At 46.4% G+C, this 21,318-nt stretch overlaps 2 protein-coding genes across 2 annotated transcripts; both read left to right on the top strand.

The window, feature by feature from the left end:
* The first annotated feature begins 7,575 nt into the window (after positions 1-7,575).
* On the top strand, positions 7,576-13,439 carry LOC101759172 (protein downstream neighbor of Son). Its single transcript, XM_004963115.4, has 15 exons — positions 7,576-7,731; positions 8,291-8,473; positions 9,179-9,252; positions 9,327-9,444; positions 9,555-9,637; positions 9,724-9,889; positions 9,963-10,162; positions 10,390-10,601; positions 10,682-10,777; positions 11,154-11,272; positions 11,765-11,866; positions 11,957-12,066; positions 12,151-12,238; positions 12,556-12,755; positions 12,839-13,439. The coding sequence occupies exons 2-15, from the start codon at positions 8,372-8,374 to the stop codon at positions 13,044-13,046; spliced, it is 1,878 nt and encodes a 625-aa protein (XP_004963172.1). The 5' UTR covers positions 7,576-7,731; positions 8,291-8,371; the 3' UTR covers positions 13,047-13,439.
* A 751-nt stretch (positions 13,440-14,190) lies between these two features.
* LOC101774307 lies at positions 14,191-19,057 on the top strand. The gene is made up of 7 exons (XM_012844741.2): positions 14,191-15,961; positions 16,125-16,188; positions 17,126-17,185; positions 17,315-17,377; positions 17,558-17,641; positions 17,811-18,398; positions 18,528-19,057. The coding sequence occupies exons 1-7, from the start codon at positions 14,478-14,480 to the stop codon at positions 18,639-18,641; spliced, it is 2,457 nt and encodes an 818-aa protein (XP_012700195.2). The 5' UTR covers positions 14,191-14,477; the 3' UTR covers positions 18,642-19,057.
* The last annotated feature ends 2,261 nt before the right edge of the window (positions 19,058-21,318 follow it).

Genomic DNA, 21,318 nt, shown 5'->3' with positions numbered 1-21,318 from the left:
GTTATGACTTGATTTACCCTATGAAAACGGAGACATGTAAAGCAAATCAGAGTCTACTTATACATAATTAAACAATGTTTCAAAATGGTACATGGCAAACCGCCTTCCCTATAAATACTATACAATTGCATACAAGACAACAATGTTATTAAGCCTATATTTATGTTTAAGTCTAAACAAGACAATAACTTCTTATCAAAAAAATTATCCATTTGTTATTGCAAGAGAGGTACCATTTCTAGTTGACTCCACTAATTGCGGAGTAGGAGAGACCGTGAGAGTGCTACAGTTATGTACTTCTGCGAGAAGGAAAATGTTGACTCCCATTCCCTTGTATTAATTCCCTCAAACCAACACATCAAGGTTCTTCGCCCCAAGAAATATATGTGCTGTAGGAGAATGCACCAGATAGCTAGATAGCTTCAATGACCATGAATAAACCAATCATTTTCAGAAACGTGTGCGGTACATGACAACGAATGACGTCTATAAAACCAATCGCATGAAAGGAGTATCACAATCCTTTTAAAGCCAAGCTAACTAGCTTAGCTAATCCTTTTGAGTTTTCATGGAAAATGGAACCCAGGAAGTTCCGTTTCCACGAATTTGGGGGTACGGTGTCAACAGGAGATGAGGAGAGCGCCGCAGTGGTGATGGACTGATGGTGAGTTTTCAACTTTTGATAGATCATTTCAAACCATTTCGATTAATCACAACAATCTAATCCAAACCAACAAGCCGATCCGAACATAACATTAGATCAAGCCAACCCAAACCAATCACTTCCTATCACCACAGGTTCTGTTAGACACAGAGTTGCTGTCTTCAGCCATAGCAAAGTTGTGTGCTATGACTACGATTCTGGCGCACGTCTGATGTTGGTACAGCAAAGACAGTTCCTGATGCCTCCTCCTCCCAGCACCCCTGGTATATGTGATGACTCCATTTCATTGCAATGATGCTATGGTAAGAGAAGGCCGGCCAGCTACATAGTTTGGGGCAGATAATTGTGGGAGCAATATATATAATGCAATTGCTGGCACGATGCATGTGCCTTTTTTAATAAAGAGCCAGCCACATGCTTATTAGTTTCACTCGGTGGCACCACCGCAAGTGGCGTAGTACTGGTGCATCATATTTTGCTGCATCTCAATTATAGTACAGTACTGCTCGATGCATTACATCTTCCTGCACAAAATTAAGGGAACGGCGCTCATGGAGTCATGCATAGTCTAGTAATATATACAGTAGTAATCTAGCAAAGAGCAGTGTCCTCAGTAGACAATATCTTCAGTGTGCTCTACTTTTGTATGGAATTAGTGAACAACATAACATTGATTTTGTAATGTTTTAAGGACCAGCAAGCTAAATGGACTGAACTCTACAGTTCTGCAATCTCTGCAGTAGGTTTCCCTGCAATGGTGAAATGGTCACAGAAGCTGGTAGATAATTCACTAGCTTACCAAGTACCATCAATGCAAATAGCAGCTACAAGCGGACTGCATATAACGAAACATGGTATACACCCATTAGGATTCAGTTTATTGGCCGTTCTAAATGTCTGACCCATCACAATAGAAAACTGAACATAGAGAAAGCTCTGATAAAATGTTATTATGTGCATGGGGACAGCAGTACTCCCGCAGGAACAAGAAGGGCAATCTCCCAACAGCACCATGATCACGCCAAGCGGAGCAAGATCAGGCCCTTTGGCCACCTCAATAAGGATAGCATTTAAACGACGTCGTTACATTCGCATTCCATGAAATGAATCTATTATATATCTCGGACAATATATGCAACCGGTACCAGCTGTGACGCGTCGACTTGCACGTACCTCGACGCGGGTTCGTACGTGCAAGCTAGAGGCCCGGACCTCCTGGTTGCTTTCGTCTCCAGCACAGGCGTACAGCCCCCCGCACCAGCCATCGCGATGTCTTCTCGGCGAGGTGGATGAGGCCATGAGCCCATGACTGTGCGCCTCGGCTCCGTGAGCTGTTGGACGGAGGACATCTCGCTCATGTCCATTCGACGTCACATGCAGCGCACAAGGTAATCTGCATGGATCAGCGGTTGTCAAGACGAATTGGATCTTGTACATGCTGGAAAAATAGTTCATGGACTTAAATGTAGGAGAGCTCTTATTTATCTGAATGTGTAACTGAAAGAGAGAATGGAGCTTGAGTTACACAATGTACGTACACGTGTATTCGCGTTCCTTTTCACGTAACCAACCACGTGATTTGTGACTTTTGACGTCTGCATGCATGTAACATGTGCAAGGGTCATTAGAGGTGATAAGCACACACAGTCAATGCCTTAATCCCGAATTAATTAGGGAGTTACTACTATCAATTAGCAGGACAATTTTATAGTGGAAATGGTCAGTGGAGGGCTGCCTTCTCCTATACGAGAAGTCCTACGGACGTCCAGGAAAAGTACACACGGAAAACCCACGAACTCTTTCTTCTCTCCTTTTCCATCTTGTGATCTGTGTGTGCGGTGAGCTGTTGAATCTTGTCGGCTCTTCTCCTTAGCATGCGCCGAGGAGAAAGGTGAGAGCGGTATCTCTGAGCCCTTGCCGTCGGGAAGGCTACACGAGAGGCGGCAATAAGGTTTCTAGGCAGCGTAACTGCGTGACCACTTGAATCGATCAATTTACGTTCAGCGCTGCCTCACTACGATCTGCATGCGTCTAGTAACCCTGCATCTAATTCTGCACGAGGACGGAGCGCTGACTTGTAAGTCCACAGATTTAATCTATTACAGTTATAGGTTACATCATGTGCAGGAAGGTTACATAGTTGCTGGTCATGGTTATATGTGCCTTATTTATGCTGCTTTTACACACTGTTGACTTTGTTACGGATACGCCTGTCTGTTTGAAACTATAATTAAGTTACATAACAGTAGCAATAGTTTACGTAATATACCTCATATTTAAATCCGGTAGATTTAAACCCATATTTCCAAAAATCCAAGTGGCGGGAGGTAGCAAATGCAGGCGAGAACAGGAGGGCCATTTCCCTCGACCCCTGACTCCGCATGCAGTTGGTGTTCACTATATGAAGAGAAGAAGCTGTACATACATACCACTACTTACAGTAAATGCATCGAGAAGAAGAGCGCCTTTCCCCACGATGGACAAACAGATACAGTTCCTGATGCCTCCTCCTCCCAGCACCCCCTGACTCTGTCCCATCATACCGTTGGTGTTAACCAGAGGGAAAAATAAGAAACTATACATGGTAAGAGAAAACCACTCGACCAGCTACAACGATTTTTTATTTGGGTATTATCGCCATGGGCAGGTTGTGGGAGCAATGCAAGTATGCTGCATGTTTCACTCAGTCTCTCAGTGGGTGTACTTCAGTACTCGTGCATTTGCTGAATGTCAATTACACTACTCGATGATGATCATAGTGTATCTTTATGCACAAAAAGGATCAGCGCATTCATGTACTGCAATCAATGTAATGGTCTATGCTGCCATCTCTAAGATAATCGGATGGAGACATTATTTGCTTCTTTATTTGTTTTCCTGTGGCTCGGCATAACTCCAACTGTAATCAATGACCAACAATTCATGGCGTCCAAGCAGTCGAGCACCCAGCGTGCAAAGGACATGTTGTCATTCCTCTTCCACACCAACACAACTGGATTAGGTGTGTCATTGCTAACAAGACTTTTAGAATTTGGAAAACGATGCACCAACTGCAGGTTCACAAAACAACTACGAGCGGTACGGTACTCCTCCTTGAGGTCTGTACACTGCAGGTTTTCTTCTTCTGAATAATAATAATGTAACGAGAGGAAAAAAACGATTTTGAAACCCTTCAATAATCGACACCAAAATGCAAGCATGAAGCATTTTCTTTTTCAAAACGAACTACCAGAAGAGCTATCTGTTAGGTATTAAAAGAAGTGTGCAGACGAACCATCGACATCGTGGCCCTCATGGCCCTGTGCAACAAGCGCAAGAAAACTCGAAAATGATGGACCGAAGCTCCCAGGTGCTTTTTGGACCTGCCGCCACCCACGAGACGCCACAGGTCCTTTAATTTTCTCTATAATAACCTGTAGCTTGTGTTTTTATTTCTTCTCGAAGATTCTCGCATTTTGTTCCGTCCCGGAGTATAAACTTTTAGGTTGAACTGGTTCGTGCATGCGGTTAAATACCTCAAGGCTTCCGTCTCTGGGAGACACGGGATTCCCGCGGAGCTCGCCCACCATCAATCGCTCGCTGGCCAACGGGCACGAAGCATGTATCTGCTCCGGTGACCGTTCTCAACGAGGTGCACGAGACTACGATTCCGTTGCACTTGTGCACTTGGTACGAACAGTTGGGGTGTAGCTAGGTCTCTACCATCTGCTAGAGCAAAGGAAGTTCCTGATGCCTCCTCCTCCCAGCCCAGCAAGTACCCCTCGTCAACTCCATTAGCCCATTGCTCCACCGATTGTTTGGGGGGCAGATTATTATTGTGGAGCAATATATATAATCTCTTGCTTTCACTCGATGAACCGCCAGTGGGCGTGTAGTACTGTTGCATTATATTTGTTGGGTCCCAATTATTATTACATTACTCGACGATGATCGTACATATCGTATCTTTTCTGCACAAAATTAAGGGATCGATCAGTGCATTTGCCGGATCTGAATTACACACTAATAGGTGATGATTGTATCGTATCTTTCTTCACAAAGGGAGATTGGGGTTCTGGTTCATGTGCTGCAAACCAACGTAATGGTCTATGTACCAGAGGGACAGCCGATGGCCATGCGTGCTGCCGTTCGTCCTGAGATAACCGGACGAAGACACATAATGCTTTTCTGTCTTCGATCCGTATGGTTGCAGTTCCTCTGTCTCTGCATAACTACAGCCGATCCCTATGGTGCTTTCAAGTTGTAGTCTCGCTCCTCGCCGTCTGTAACCGATGAGCAACAATTCATGGCGTCCACGCAGTCGAGAAGCCAGCGTGCGAAGGACATTTCGTCATTCTTCCGCACAAATTTAAGCGATAATGTGTCAGAACAAAATTTTCAGAATTTGGAAAACAATGCACCAAAGTTTTCTTTCAATATTTTTGAAGCTTGTTATCTGAGAATACAATCAATAATTAATCCTTTGAATCTTGCGTTTATGATAGAAGCTCATCCTATGAAAAAAAGCATATCATATATAGCAGAATTTTTTTTTAATTAGCTACAGGAGAGATGCCCAAATGTATATCCTGATGTCCAAATAGCAGGAATAAACAGCAGCAGCAGTTTGTGTAATTCAACATTCCATATGTGGCAACTTGAGGTCCTTTTTAGCAAGAAATACAGCACTACCAGTCACAAATTATGTACCACAAAGATTCAGAATTAGAGGCTATCTCACCACTACCGATGCTGTAGCAGGGCTGATGTGTTTCGGAGGAGAGACCATGGCGCTTGGAGTCGGTTTGTCTGGTGCGTCTCATTAAAACTACTATACCGTGAATGCCTTAGAAACATTTTTTAGTTACTAATAATCAGATTATATTCTTTTAACGCTATCTTTAATTTAGTAATTAGTACTTGGATCGATCGCTATGCCATCCTCATCTTCCGGTCGCGTCCCTGATGGTGGTGAGCATCTGATCATGTAGGTCGTGGTGGTCGCTCATCTCCGATTTGTAAACAGCCACTAGAATGCGGTGACGGTACAAGATCCGCGCGAGAGGGTAGCAGTATGCAGCCTCTTCCTTAGCAACATCAGCTGCTTCCTTCCCAATGTATCCTATTCCCATCACGTAATGTTCACTCGCTCACTCCCTCCGTTTCCCTTTACGTTAACATCTTCTGTAAGAAGAGTGAGTGTATATAGGCAGTTTGGAATGACGAAGGATGAAAAATAACAATTTTTTTTATGTATGTTCAGGCGAAGTGCAGAGTAGTGCATAGTATATATATAGGTAGTGAAGTATCATTAACATACGTGAATCAAGGTTGTTGGCGGCTACTATTAATTTGTTTTGGCTTCATTTTATATTGTGGTACAACACGCACCATTGCGTACATATTTGGGTGACGACTCGCACCATCTCTTCTCACCGATATGCATGTGGTAGTGAAGAATATTATGGCTCCTATGGTCAAATTCTGTGTACTCGTAAATGTTGTTAGTCTATATATATTGTCACACAATCGCCAAAATCACTATTGGTCCATGTTAAGTATAGTTCCAATGTAGCCGGTACTATACATCATTTATCCATGGGAAAAGGTGATAACAGCACGAGTTCTTCTTGCTATCACAGACCGCAATTTCCTTGAATCTATATTTTTATTTGAAGGTAGGGGAATAATGCAGTTCAAGAGTGATTTGGGAGAAAAAAAGGAGAACTTTTCAACCTTACAGCACGCTTTGATTCATTGATAACGATGTCTACTGCGTTAGTCTCCGTTGGCCATTGCAGTGCTGTGAGATCATTGCACTCCATTAATGATGTTGATCGCCAATAAGTGGATTGACTTGCCATGGCAAATCTGCTTGAAATTGTCGTTCGGCCAAGCATTGGCAACGTTCAAACTGAGGCAAAGAGCACCCTCTCGTTCTACAGGAAGACACGCGATGCTAGTCTGCGTGCATTGCCGCTGGTGCCGGCTGCGGCTGCTGCTGCAAAAGGGTAAGGAGAAAACGGATGCAAGCTCCACATAGCAATACTAGTTTTATTTCCCCATATCTCATATTCCCGCGGCTTTATGCACTATCTTCACGTGCTTGGAACCGCCTTTCCCATTAAGGTCTCCTTTTTCTTTGTAATTTGTACCATACCAATACTAACATTGTGGGTAGAAAAAGAGAACGATATATTCAAGTGAATAAGCCTCAAGAATTATATATATATGAAGCATTGTTCATAGAGGCATGGTTGGCGAGCTATTTATTTGTATATATTGTGCTTGTTGTCGAATATATACAGCAAAGATCCCAAGTAAACCTGAGCAAAACTTGAGTTAGGCCTTGAAAAAAAAAGCCTAGTTCCATTCGGACCTAAAATTCGTGCCCACAAACTGTCCATGAGGATCAATCGGGCTTAGTTTTTCAGACTGGATTTGCTCTTTTCGTTCTTTTTTCTTAAAAAAGAAAGAGAAGATAATAAAAAATAAATGATTTGGGCCGGGCTCATTTCTGTAGCCCTCTGCCAACAAAGTGCCGTAGGCCAAGCCTAACAGGAAAAAAAATTGTTCAGGTCAAGGATCCAGTTTTTTTATATTAGATTCTACATTACCAGTTTTTTTATATTGGATTTACATTACATCGAGTTATTTATATGGAGACTCGTGGGTTGTTTATATACGGTATAGTACATGCCCGCGGCCCATCATCCGCTCACGGGCCCTTAACAACTCCACGGCTGTATCAAGCCCGCGGCCCATCATCCGCTCACGGGCGGGGGTCGTCGTCGTCACCGGCTGGCTGCGCCAGCGCGCGGGCGGGTCAGCCAAAAATCGAAACGCCCCCCCGTCCCAAAAATTTCGGCTCGGTTCCCACACGATCCCTCTGTTCGGTCCCGCGGGGAATTACCCCCCCCAAGCGGTCAAGCAGCAGGCTTTTCAAATCCCTCCTCCCCCCAACCCCCACCCCTCTTCTCTCTCCCTCCCCTCTCTCGCTGCCACCACCACCTAATCCCCGCCGCTCGCCCCCGCTTCCGGAACCTCCCAGAAGGTCGCCGGGGGCATCCGGAAGCTTCCGCCGTCAGGTCAGTCAGTCAGCGCCGTCCCAGGGCCTCGTCGCCACTCGCTCCCCATCGCCGGGGCCTCCCGACCGCGTCGCCACCGGTGGTCCCCGATCCGCCACCGCCCCAGTGCCCCCACCCTTCGCCGCTGCTCCGCCTCCGCCTCGCACCCAGGCCGCCGCCGCCGCCGCTTCCTCCTGCCACTGTAGCACCCCAAAACCCTAGCTTCACTCCCGCCGCCGCCGCAGCGGGCCGCTGCTCCACCGTCGCAGCCCCGCCCCGCACCAGGGCCGTTGTGCCGGTGCTGTCCCCACTATCGCCGGTGGATGCGGCAGGGAATGCGCCTCCATCCCTTCCCACGCCGCATAGCATTGCTTTGAGCCTCCCTTTGGGGCTCAGGCGTATTCGCGTTATTTAGGGGGCCAGATCCAACGCGCGTGCCGTCCTATACCACGCTTTCAAAAAAAAAACTATATCGGTGTGCGGTTCATGATCCGAATGCCTCGTTTTGTGACAAGTTAATTAGTACAACATCAAGCAAATCATACCCAAGTTTATGTTTCCGATATGTATGTGTGTGTAGGTTGAGGAGCGGGCAGTAGGCGCAGGGAAGGAGGGAACAGTGGGGGAGGGGGGGTGGATGTAGAGATTGTATGCTACTACAATGGCGCAAGCTGCTGTTGAGTCCGCTCTGAATGGTGACTCGCTGATTGGGAGGCAGCCGGTGGTTCCGAGGATGAAGAGGAAGACGCCCTCCGAACTGAGAGTAACGCCTTGCTTTCCTCGATGTTCTTATGTCCATTTAACTATGTGTACTTTATTCTCCCGAGGAATGCACAGTAGAATGAAATGTTTGGTGGAACATTAATGCTATTTCAAGAGATCTCCAAGCAGATTGCTATAACACAAAACATGAAGTAGTTCCTGACATCTCAAACCTGCCTTAGTACATGGGAGTTCAGATGTGATAAAATGCACTGTTTAATCTGAACGGATTTATCATTGTTAATTGATTGTAGCTTTGTCATTTCTCATGGGCTTAGTTCAAAGAACTAGTGCACCAGTACATAACAACAAATGCAGTTCATATTTTCTTTTTTGAAGAATTGAAGAGACACATTATTCATCCACTTTGCATCTTTGTTACATAGCTGATCTGATAAACTTCTGATCGGGTCATCACTATTTGAACAACCATGATGTATATAGGATATATGGGGAAATTCATGGCTGAGCTTTTTGAGGACAATCTGCTTGAAACCTGACTAAAACCTGCTACTTGAACACATCCTGATGTAGCATTGTATGCCAAAGATTTATTTATGAATAGTGAAACTATCCACATCCTGTTGTAAGCATCATGTAAACATAGCTGGACAGTAACACTGAGAGGTCTCACATTGTATTTTAGAATATCATTTTACAAAGTGCAGATAAACACTGAAAGTGTGTCAAAAATTATTTGTTGCAGGGTGAGCAACTGAAGCGGCGTACGTCCGAAAAGCCTGCAAATGACCAGTTACCTTCTTCTGCTGCATTTGATAGGTAGCTTTCTTACCTTGTCTGAGTTTCTCTTATGCTCCTTTTCTTTTGTCTGACAAAGTTGACTATTATCTTAGGTCAAGCAATGGACTTCGGAATACAGAACAACAGAAGATATCCAAATACATCAGCACACGTGTTACAGAGGTCTTCCCTGTGAGAAAAGCAAGAAACCATGGGAAGGAAAACTGTAAGGTTAGAATTCGATTTCATTTATATGGACTAATTAACTCTTAATCGGTCTTCTAGCACCATGTAAGTTAGTTGGTTCATTGGTTAGGTCCTAAATGTGAAATATCCTGCAGGATGCCTTGCAGAGCAATGAGAAGATTTGTAAGTCTATTGATGCTTCAACAGCTTCAAATTTTGCATCATCTTCTCTTCCATGGTAATAATCGGACTGTATAACTTTGGGTGCATGTTTTTTTTACTATAACGTTCTAGCTCTTATTTGGCTTCCCTACCATGATTCAGTGGTAATGGGGACTCTGCTACGTCGGATTCTTCTGTGCCATCAACGACGGAGGGAGCAAAGCCAGGTTTCAAGAAAGTTGAGAAATGCAGTGAAAATGCTCTGCGGAGTGTATCTGAGCTTCATGTTGGTGATGAGAAGCAGACTGGTTCTAACAAGTTTGATATGGTAATAATCATTCATCTATTGCAATTTAGTGTATCTTATCATTTCAGCTAATATTTGTACCACATAATGTTAGGAAAAAGTACTTAAAGGGTTTGGAACTCGTGATGCTTTTGTGGCTTCTGGGCTCAGCTCCTCTACTGTACAAGTTGGTGATGCTGTGTTGAAGTCTTCAGACTTGTGCCCTTCTAAGATCACCATTCCAGGGAAAAGAGCTCCTTTGGATTTTACCTTAAAGACTAGTTTGCAGTTTGTTTCGTCGTCGTCTGTGAAATGGTGGGTGTGCACTACCTTGACTTGCATCTCTTTTGTATTCAGATTTCATCAATTAGAAATCACACTCCTTATAAATCTCACGTGTCTGTTTTGTTTTAACCTATAACATATCTTTAGTAGGCATTCTGAAAAAATGTATTTGACAAATGATTACACGGCGATTATATACTCTTCAGGTGCTGTACTTGCTAATACTGACAATCAATAACTCCTATTACTTGTAACAGGTGTCACAAGCTCAATACAAGTTTTGGCAGGAGCAGCATCACTGGAGCTATAGGTCAGACTTGTCCTCGTGGGTGTCAAAATTTAGAGTGCCCAAAGCCTGAGAGCAAAAAAGAATTCTTGTTCTCGAAGGCACTACAATCATGGGTATATCCGCAATCTTTGCTGCCTTCCTCCATCATATCTGCTATGCTCTCATCAACTGCACGAGGAGGTAACAATAATACCCGAATACTCCTTTTTATTTTTTGTGAACACAATTCCATAAGAGTGATTTACTCTTTGGCCTTGTAGAAAGCGACTTTCTTCTCAAAAGGCATCAGGACTGGGAAGATTCATTTCAAAATCTTTACTACATGTTCCGGAAGAATATGCTGAATATATTCTATGGTACCTTCTTACTCCACAGAACTCATATTGTTTTATATCCAACCATGTATGTACGCCTATATGCACACAAAAAATAGCGACATGCTCTTCTTTTTAACAAAAAGCAGTAGCTCATTATAATTCATGCAAATACCTATAACCTACCTGCCTTGAGTTTTCTTTGCTGAAAACTGGTTACCTACTTGTAATTCTGTAAACAATATGATTTTATTTGTGCATTACACTTTGTTTGAAATATGAAAAGAGCACGCACTGATACATTTTGCTCAAGGCCACCTCCATCTGCAGTTCCATTTTGTGTGCATTGGCTGTTTTGAATTTTATTATTCTATTAGACTACTGTTCTCTGTCTAACTGAGCATCACTTTCTTGTCAGTTTATACGACACAATTTGTTGCTCTCTTCATTGGTGGAAGCCATTTGGAGAAAAAACAGTCCTGTAATGCTTACTTGTCACAATCTACACGTGGCCTACGCGCATTACTGCGGAAACATGTGAGTTCATTCTGATTTCAGTACCACTTCCACAGGATTGATTCCATATATTCTGCTTTTGGGCACATAACAAACACTGACAAAAGTGACTTCGTAGTTGCTGACCAGCAATGCCACTGTATGTTTTTACTAGAATACATCCGGCTGTTTTTATCAATGGATACCTAAGTTTGTTAGTTGAAGTCATTTGTCTACTGTTGCTCGGTATCGAAAATGTGCTTGAATTAAGAAGATACCTCCAGCTGTTTTATCAATAGATACCTATGTTTGTTAGTTGAAGTCATTTGTCTACCGTTGCTTGGTATCATGATGGGATCAGGATCGTGGGACTGCCACATTTACTCCAGATATTGGTCTCTGTATGCATAGAAGGATTTGAGATACAACAACAACAACATAGCCTTCGTAGAAGGATTTGAGATAATCCAAGCTAAACTAGTTTTTGAGATACCAGGTTCATCACTGTAACAATGTGACCTTGCATTGTTGTAGGGTGTTTGCTTTTCCATGCCTCTTTGCAATACTGAAGTAGAGCAGGCTACTGAAGATGACCTGATTGAACTTTCAGAAATCCAAAGGCGCAATCTTGGCCAGGTTTAATTTGCTTCCAATTTCCCTGGTATGCTTTAATTAATATGCAGCAAAACTGACTAGCTGTAAAAATGAATGCCATTTAATTTGCAGGCACTCCATTTAGATGCTCTATCTGATGTGGACAACACCACACAGTCACTCCTTATGTTTAGTGGCAATGAGAGTGTTCATGGCTTATACGACATTCTGTTGAACTACAAGTAGGCGATTCTCATTATTCCCTTATCTCATTCTTGTTTTGATACAAACATTTTCTTCCATAATCTGATCTTGTGATTCTTCAGGTCCTTGCTGAATTCTTTATCTGCTGCAGACGTCCCAGTTTTATATTCACCGCAGCCATTTCAAAATGGCTGTCTACATATTCCAGAGGTCATCTCATTTCTGTTATCTTGTTTAATTTTACTTATTTTCCTTTGAGGTCCTTTTGGTACAACACTACTTAGTAAAATCCTTGAGTGTTTTACGATAAAAAGAACCCTGTTAATGCGCTTCACTATTGTACTGTAAATGCAAACTTGTTCGTTCAAAAGCCTTATTGCTTTGACATGTACATGCACCTGAATAAGAATTTTCCACATAGTGTATTTTACTGTTTTGATTCCTGAACAATCAGGTTTGTTATGACTGTCTTAAGTTGCATTGCATAATTGTGAAATCTTATCATCTGCATCCTATGTATTTGGCAGGTGAAATGTAGGGAGATGAGGCGAGCAGACATGGGGCTGCTCTCTTCGGGTGGGTTTGACACAGAACCGGGATCAGCATTTGCCTCCACGGCTGGCAATATCTGCTACAGCATGGAAATAAAGGACCTGGTCCTCCCGCCCTGGGTCGTCTCAGGAGTCTGCGCCGCGATGAGCTCAGACGCAAGGAGCTTCGATTTAACGTGAGCACAAACCATCCCGCCTGATGTGTCCAATTTGCCTCATGTCATGTGCTTAGCCTTACCATTTTCCCCTTCCCCTGCAGGATCGCTACCGAGCCGTCATCCATGGGGTTGAACGCTGCCCTCAAGTCCATGACCACAGCTCCTCAACCTGAGACGGTGCCCTCCACGGATGGTGGCGCACCAGCCGGTGGCATCCCCGACGCCATCCTGGTCCCCTCCTTGCACTCTGGCTCGCTCCGGCGGCTCAGCTACACTGACGGCGAGTATGTGGCCTACACAACTGTGTGAGCCCGAGCTCCAAAGAACTGCAGCGCCCCGGAGCATCTGGGTGGCAGGGGAAGGGATGGCAAGTGCAACTACTTTTGTTGTCCGGCGGGAGAAGGCTGCCCGGCTGGGATCCACGTCAAAGAAGCCTCCTGCATTCTTCAGAGCTGGGTGTGTATTATGAGGGTCTATGTGTAATTTTGGAGGCTGTGTTAACGTTCGCTTGGATGGTACAGTAACTTATGAGCTCTGGTTCTGGGGCAGAAAAAGGACAGTTGCTGCGTTCATCAGCGTTCACCCATGCGTGCTTGGTGCTGTAGCTCTTTCGATGACCTGGTTGCCTCTTGTTTATATGTTGATTTTTACATGATTACCCATGGCCTAAAATTTGATGATGAGAGTCCCTTTGTTGCTGTAGATTTCTTTTTTCCTATAAAGGATTGTTGGTGCAATTTGGATGGATTGGAAGTCAAGGGTTAAAGGTCGTGTTTGTTTCAGCTCTCCAACTTCTAGAAAGTTGAAATAAACAGTTCAGTTATTGGGTTGGTTTTCGGAAAATTAGAAAACTAGTTTATGAGAAAATGAACTGAAAGTTGGAAAGTTAACTCAGATGAGCTTTTCCTAACTTTTAGTGTGTTGAAAAGATAAAAATTTATTGAAAAACCAATAGCGAAATGTCAGCAATTAAAAAATTAGCTTTCAGAAAGTTTTCCACCGTTCAAAATCAGAAACTCAAACAAATAGAACTACATTTTTTACGCGAGGCGCCTTGTCTGCAGCCTTCAGGGGAGGGAGGGAAGCGCAGGGGTTTGTTTTGGCTTTGGACGCAACTTTTACTTGCTGGATCAACACGTTCAAACAAGAAGGGTGATGGTCCAAAGGCAATGTGCTGTCAGAAATGGAGGCAGTTTGATGCTGACATTAGAACATGAGATGAGATAATTTCCCGCCTCAACAGATCCGCCTTTTCTCTGCCAGTTTCAGCATCACCAGAAAATGCAATGCGCGGGAATATAAAAATACAAAATCGACAAGGGAGTATGCTTTTTTGAAAAATCAAGTCAATGGGGTCGGTTGCGCCTCTTGTCCTCATTCCAGGGATCAGGGATCAACAAGGAGGGGAGCGGCAGCGGCTGCCGCGTGATCATGAGCACGGTCATCGAGGCACCCTCCTCCTCCCTCTCTGCAGTGAGAGTCTGCCGCAACGCGACGAGCGGCCGGAACCGCAAAAGCAACTGCCACCTCCACAGTGGCAGCCTTTGGCTTCTCCAGCTCTCCTCTCCTCCTCCCTTTCCTTTTTGATTTTCTTCTTCCCCTCCAGGCTCCAGGCGCCGCCTCGCGCAAAAGCTTTGTCCTTTCTTTTCATCTCTCCTCTCCCCGTCCCGTCGTTCCCTCATCGGCTCCTCCTCCTCCTCCCCCTCGTGAGTGCTCTGCTCAGCCTCGCGTCGCGGCGCCATGAGCACCTGCGGCGGCGGCGGGGGCATCATCCCCGCGTCGCGCTTCCTGCGCCGCCGCGCCGCCGTCCGGGACCTGGGACGCGACGCCGCCGCCGCCGACCTCGACGCCTTCTGGGCCGCCGCGCCCCGCCTCTACGACTTCTCCCAGCAGCAGCAGCTCACGCGCCCGCCGTCGCCACCTGCGGCCGCGCGGCGCTCGCCTCCGCCGGAGCCCGAGCCGTGCAGCCCCGGCCCCATCACCCTGCTGCAGCGCCGGTCCCCGCGCCCGCCGTCGTCCCCCGCCGCGCGGCGCTCGGCTTCGCCTGAGCCGTGCACCCCGTGCCTCCTCACCATGCGGCAGGACCACGAGCGGTCCCCGCGTTCGATGTCGCCCCGGGCCGCGCGGCGTTCGCCTTCACCGGGCCCGGGCACCACCTGCCTGCTCCTCGCCGTGCAGCGCACCTGCGTGGCCTGGGGCGCGACGCGGCGCGTCGAGTACCCCAGCCGGCACCGCCCGGCCTCGCATGGCGTTCCCGGCCAGGCAACCCTGGCGGCGGCGGCGGCTCGGTGCGGGGGCGAGGACCAGGAGAGCGCCAGCGGCGGCGCGAAGAAGAGGAAGTGGCTGGAGGAGGTGGAGAAGGAAGAGGAGGCCACGGCGGAGGCGATGCAGGAGAGCGGCCGCGAGGACAAGCCCGTGGTGGCCAACGCGGGGAAGTCGAGGTCGAGGAACAGGAGGAAGGCGAGGTGGAGTAGCCTGCACCGCCGCCGCGGCGCCGCCAGGCGCGCCAAGAAGGTCCCGCGGGTCGTGAAGGAGGAGCAGAGAGACGAGGAAGCGGAAGCGGAAGCGGAAGCAGAGAGCAGCCAAGGCGTCAAGCCCGCGGTGGTGGAGGCGGAGAAGACGACGAGGGGGAGCAGGAAGAGGGCGGGGTCGAGTGGCCGTGGCCGTCGCCCCGGCGCCGCCAAGCGCGTCAAGAAGACCCCACTCAAGGAGGAGAAGGTGGTGGAGGAGGAGTTGGCGGAAGAGGAGGAAGAGGCGGAGAGCAAGCCCGCCGCTCCCGCTCCCGGCCCTGCCTCGCGGCGCGGCAAGGTTGACCGGTGGACGGCGTGGCGGTACGCGGCGGGCGAGGCGGCGCTGCTGGGCATCCTGCGCGCGCGTGGCGCCTGCGCCGGCAAGCCCGCGCCGCGCGCCGAGCTGCGGGCGCAGGCGCGCCGCCACATCGGGGACACCGGCCTCCTCGACCACCTCCTCCGCCACGTCGCTGACAAGGTCCCAGCCGGCAGCGGCGAGCGGGTGCGCCGCCGGTACAACCCAGCCGGCGGCCTGGAGTACTGGCTGGAGCCGGCCGAGCTGGCGGCCACGCGGCGGGAGGCCGGCGTGGATGACCCGTACTGGGTGCCGCCGTCCGGATGGAAGCTCGGTGACCCCGTGATGCCGGAGGCCCGCGCGCTCGAGGTGCAGAAGCAGGTGGAGGAGCTCGCCGGGGAGCTTGACGTCGTAAAAAGGTCTCCTTTCTCTTCTTCTTCTTCTTCCCCTCTCCTTTCTTCGATTGCAGTTTCTTCTTGCAGTACTCATGAATGATTATGCTACTTTGATTAGATTCTGAATTCAACAAGCGGCAATACTACTTTTGTGCTGAAATTGACTTGTGATTTCTGTGTACTGAAGGCAAATGAAGCAGCTCGATTCCAATATGGTGCAAGTGAGCAAGGAAGCCTACATCTCATGGAAGGTGATCATACACATACCTTGATTTGAATCTCATACCAGTCTCACATTGTCCAGCATTTTAGTAAACTTCTAGTGCAAAACTGAATGGGATATCCATGTGTCACGTGTGACACTCCCTCACATAGTTATGCTGTGCTCTGCATTTGTAATGCTGTGCATATGTCTAGTTCTGGCCGAACGTTGGTGTTTGGTTTGGATTTTATTAGCTACATTTGTACTCTGCAGAAAAGAATATTAAAGCAACAGTATTTTTTGCTTGGCATTGGTCCACTTATAACTCTGTCACCTCTATGAAGTTCTCAAAGGCACTACAATTATGCATGAAATTGCATACAATAACATATATGTTATTTACTTCTCACATTGCTTCATTCATCCATTGTGCTTAAAGTGGATGGATGTACAAATGACCTTTTAGTCTAAATTCTGCACATACATCAGAACAACACTTAGTGTTAAGCTGCATATCCGTTTCCATTGTTCTTGGATGAACTTGAAGAATTCACACCAACCTGGAAATTTGTTTCCATTGTTTTTGGAAGAACTTGAATTTCTGTTGCAATTTGTAGTGTAGCACTTAAAATGAGATATGCATGTGTGAAGCTCTCTCCCTTGTAGTTATGGTTTGCAGATGTTGTAGTTCTCATGAGTAGCAAGTTTTGATTTGAATTTTGTGAGGTACATTGTGTTGTGCATAGACAAATTGGCGTAGCAGCAGGATCAGATTGTGCTTTGCAGTAGTCCATTTTGTAACTCTTTCTGCCTGAATTCGCTGCACTTAACACTGGATGATCACTTGCACAGAGATAGTCTTGATATACAATTCTGTTTCCATCAGTAGTGAAAGAACTTGGATGATGAAAAGTTCATATTTTTTTTTGTTCAGTGTAGCATTTTAATTTAGATATGTTCAGGAATCATGATGATCTTGTTTGCAGGGGTATGACTGTATGGTGAAGGCCAATGGCAGGCTGGAAAAGGAGGTGCTGTCCTTGGAGGTATGCTTCACCCTTACCGCTTCCTGAGTTTAATCTGATTTGATGCAAGGTTTATCTATCTGATCCTAGCCTACCCCAACTTGCTAGCTTAATTTGGTCATGCCATAACTTGTGGTTTTTTTTTTTCAGGAGAAGTACGAGAATGCGACACAGGTGAATGGCGAGCTGAAAGAGCTGCTGCTGTTACTGAAGGTACAACACTACATTCAATCAATCTTCACAATTTGCGCCTCATCAAACTAATAAGTTATACTATGTGTTTAATAGTGTTACCTTCTTGTATATATAAATCTTCTGATAACATTTGGTAGCTGTGTTAATTATGAAGTATTGTTCTGAATTCTGGACTGAAGTTCTGGATCTGTTTTCCAGGAAAAGTATGATACTGTGCTTGAGAAGAATGACAGACTGGAGGAGCAGATGGTTGCCTTGTCCACTTCTTTCCAATCCATGAAGGTACAGTCACTATTCACTGCAATTCAGCTGTAGGATTTAGGAGACCCCTGCTCTGTAAATTCTGTTTTTTTGCCACACTTTGTGATGTCCCTGATTGCATATTTAGCAGTTATAGTCTGCAATCTACTACTGATGAAACATTGCTTGATGCATTGGACTGTATGTGCAGGAAGACTTGCTCCTTCAGAGAATTGGAGAACAACCCATGCTGATGTTAGAGCAAGAGCCTTGGGAAGACAAGCAAGAAGCCAGTGCCGGCAATGCTGCTGCCGGTGCAGGCAACCAGCTGGCTGACTCTGACGCCATCGACGGCAGCTTCAGCAGCAATGGTGGCGCTTCCCATGGTAGCGCAAAGAGGGCTTTGAGGAAGTGCAGCGTGCACATCTGTAGGAGAGATGGGATGTTGCAGTTGCCGAGGACTGCGTCCGGTGACACGGCCACCAGTCCTAGGGAGCTGCCAGAGCCGCTGACACCTGGTGGGGACTTGGTCGTCGCCGACTTTGACGCCGTGATCAACAGGCTCGCGCCACCGTCCATGGAGGAGTACCTGATGGCTGAAGGCCTCCCCACGCCGACATCCGCCTCGTCCACCAATGCCTCTCCCAAGCTCCCGCTCCTACCCACCCCAGCCTCGCCGGTCCAGGTCCAGTCACCGCCACGGCAATCAACGCCACGGCAATCGACAACCATGACCATGGCAAACCTGCAAGCGGCGCAGCCATACTCTGGCGACCTCAACCTGCAGCTCCGGTGCATGGTGAGCAAGTACATGCCCTGGTTCCTGTCCAAAATCCTCTCTTGATCATCTACATCAGGTTGCAGTAGCACGCAATTGATCATGAAGACGACTGACTGACCTCTGCGTGACCATTGGTACTGCCTGCAGGACACGTCATCTTCGTCATCAGGGCCATGCGGTGCCAAGGCGCTGAAGCTCGACGCCGGTGCTGGCGGTGGCGGCGTGGGCACGGAGCTGGCCCTGGCGACTCCCACTTACTGATTCAATCAATGCTGACGAGCCCCGAAGAATGAACATATCTTCCCACTGAAGTCTTGCCACACCACCGTTAACAAAGCAATAGCGGTAACCCATCTCAGAACATAGCTCACAGGTCCACAGGATAGCTGAAGACAGACAGAAGAACACCAGAGAAGATAGATTACATTTCACCTTTCTTAGGCAGTGCATTTAGCTAATTTTCTCCGTTAATTGCCAGTAGTTATCACTGGTTTCAGTTGGAACTTAGCTGCAGATGGGTTTGCTTACAGTTGAGCACCATGCTGCTGCCTGCTACTTCATTCCTAGTTTGTACTTATGCTTGGAGAACTTATCTGACGCTCTGTGACTGTTTAAGTCTGACTGCTCGGGAGGAGTAAGGTTTCACAGTCGTGCCGTTCTTGATCTTGACTTTGTGATGAATTGCACAGTGTTTCCGGATTAGCATTTACGAGAGAGTTGTTGTTACTTGTCGATTGCCATGGTAACTTGGACTCTGGGAGCTCTGCCAGTCCAGCATTCCGTCGAACAGCATGCTTGTGCACGGTCGCAGCGCGCCAGCCTTGATGTATCCGTCGAGCACTCGAGCGTGAGGTGAGGGAGACCTAGAAGCATGTCGCAGGCTCGCAGCCCTTGAGCCGGAGGCAGGCTGACCATGGTGGCGTCGGAGACGACGGCGATCGACCACGGTGCGTGCGGCGATGGCGAGGCTGTCTTTGGCTGGAGGACGGACGTGGCGACAACAGGCGCTTTCCACTTTCCAGGCGGTGCCGTGGAGGCAGCCAGGCAGGGGAGCGGACGGCACTACGGCAGCGGTAGATAGAGCCATAGAGGACAGGGAGGAGTACGTCGCCGGCGCCGGCAACGAAGGACGAACCGCGCGGGGTAAAGGCGCAGGAGTTTTCTTTCAAATACAATTTGGACTAGGATCGTGCCCGTGCATTGCTAAGGGTAAAATTGCAGAAGACAACATGATAAAACATGACATTATACAGTAAGCAGCGGAAGTCAATGCAACTTCATAGCTCCATAAACAAACATATAATGAATGAACTGCGTATGGAGGGCTAAAGGTGCAATCCGAGAAAATACATTATGATCTCGAACAGGCAATATATGGAATATTTCAGTCATCCTAAGTGCATAACTACACCATATATGTAAACATGCATAGTCCACGGCTTTTTCACAGGAGGGGACAATCTAGCTAGACCTATTTAACTTCTCTAGCATGGTGAAGACGAATCGGATGTAAGGGTGTTGTATAGAACCACTGTGCTACATTGGCTCAAAAAGGATAAAAGAAAGAAATAAAATTTCCTATGTTAATTAGAAGAACACGATGAAACTGTTACAAGACAGCAAGCACAGGTCTAAACATCAGATGATGAGTGTAGCAAAAGGAACATACAAACATTACCTTCAGTGTCATCCATGTCACAAATGCTCTGCAACACAAGCAAGATTCTATTAATTTGAAAGCTTGTCAAAAGGAATTAAAGTGCAGCTAGCAGCCATGATCTCCCTAAATAAAATCCTGCAGCACAAAAAAAGTAAACTCCACGGCTCCAGGCAAGAATCAGGAAGAAAAGAACAAAAATGTCTTGGCAGGCTATAGTGTACATCATGTCAACATTGTCAAGCCGTGCCCTCCATTTTTGTGCTGATCTTGAAGACAGAAAATTCTCACTCAATAATTCAGACCAAATATACGATTATACGACACCTTCAAGACTAATGGATACATTTTAACTTTCTTTCTATAAAAAATATAGAATGAATAGTGATTCATGTTATGTAATGTACTTGTCCTAGCTCCTGACACTAACATTTACAGCAAAAGAATACCATTGCCAAAGGCTTGTCTAGAAACTTTGTACATGCTTTGTACAGGTTTTGTTTGGAAGAAAGTGGCAGACTAAGGCAGGAGCAGATGATGGGAACTCCTGGTTGGAGGTGGGCATTCATCTCTGACATCAGAACTTGTGCCGTGTACTTCGCCATTGCGGCCTCCTCATCCATGGTCCCTGCTCCCTGTGACTTGCGCCGTCTCTTTGCCAGTCTCTCCTTGAGTTGTAGTGATATCAGGACATGACATAGGTATGAACCTATCCATGTGTGACATGGCTATGAAATCCATGTTCAGATACAACAATAAGTCAATAAGTGGAAAGGCGCAATACTGCAGCAACTCGTCCAGATACTTATGCAGCAACTCCTCCGATGCTGACTGCAACACCACAGTCCAATCTAACCCCATCAAACCGAGAACAATAAAAAAAATCATGCAAAACCCCTCGTGATTATGTCTTAAGCAGTTGGACCAAATCTCAGGCATGTTTTCAACTCAGCGAATGAGAACAAAAGGAATTGATCAAAATCTCAATAAAAAATTACGGATACAAGACTTGTAGAAACCAAATCCTGGAGATGATTTGGGAAACGAGGAATCCAAATAAAATACTTGGAGCTCCTGGAAAGACTTGTAGAACCATCCAAAAATTGGATTAAGCTCTAGAAAAATGAGAATAAATTCTAGAAAAATCTGAAAAATTCTCAGAGAAACCTAATCACTGTATGAACGCATTTTTAAACCTTTTCACACAAGGAATAAGAAATGCAACCAACATGAATGCAACACATTTAAACCTATGGTTCATTAAGTTAATTTTAGAAAAAG

Source organism: Setaria italica, chromosome III (genome assembly GCF_000263155.2).
Source record: "Setaria italica strain Yugu1 chromosome III, Setaria_italica_v2.0, whole genome shotgun sequence".
Classification (NCBI taxonomy): Eukaryota; Viridiplantae; Streptophyta; class Magnoliopsida; order Poales; family Poaceae; genus Setaria; species Setaria italica.
The sequence above is the reverse complement of the archived record's forward strand: the minus strand, read 5'-3'. Positions and strand labels throughout refer to the sequence as shown.

Coding starts and splice junctions, on each gene's coding strand:
- LOC101759172 (XM_004963115.4), top strand. CDS start 8,372: ATGGCGCAAGCTGCTGTTGAGTCCGCTCTGAATGGTGACTCGCTGATT. Junction 9,890..9,962: donor GTTCTAACAAGTTTGATATG/GTAATAATCATT, acceptor ACATAATGTTAG/GAAAAAGTACTTAAAGGGTT. Junction 10,163..10,389: donor TCGTCGTCGTCTGTGAAATG/GTGGGTGTGCAC, acceptor TACTTGTAACAG/GTGTCACAAGCTCAATACAA.
- LOC101774307 (XM_012844741.2), top strand. CDS start 14,478: ATGAGCACCTGCGGCGGCGGCGGGGGCATCATCCCCGCGTCGCGCTTC. Junction 16,189..17,125: donor AAGCCTACATCTCATGGAAG/GTGATCATACAC, acceptor TCTTGTTTGCAG/GGGTATGACTGTATGGTGAA. Junction 18,399..18,527: donor ACCTGCAGCTCCGGTGCATG/GTGAGCAAGTAC, acceptor TACTGCCTGCAG/GACACGTCATCTTCGTCATC.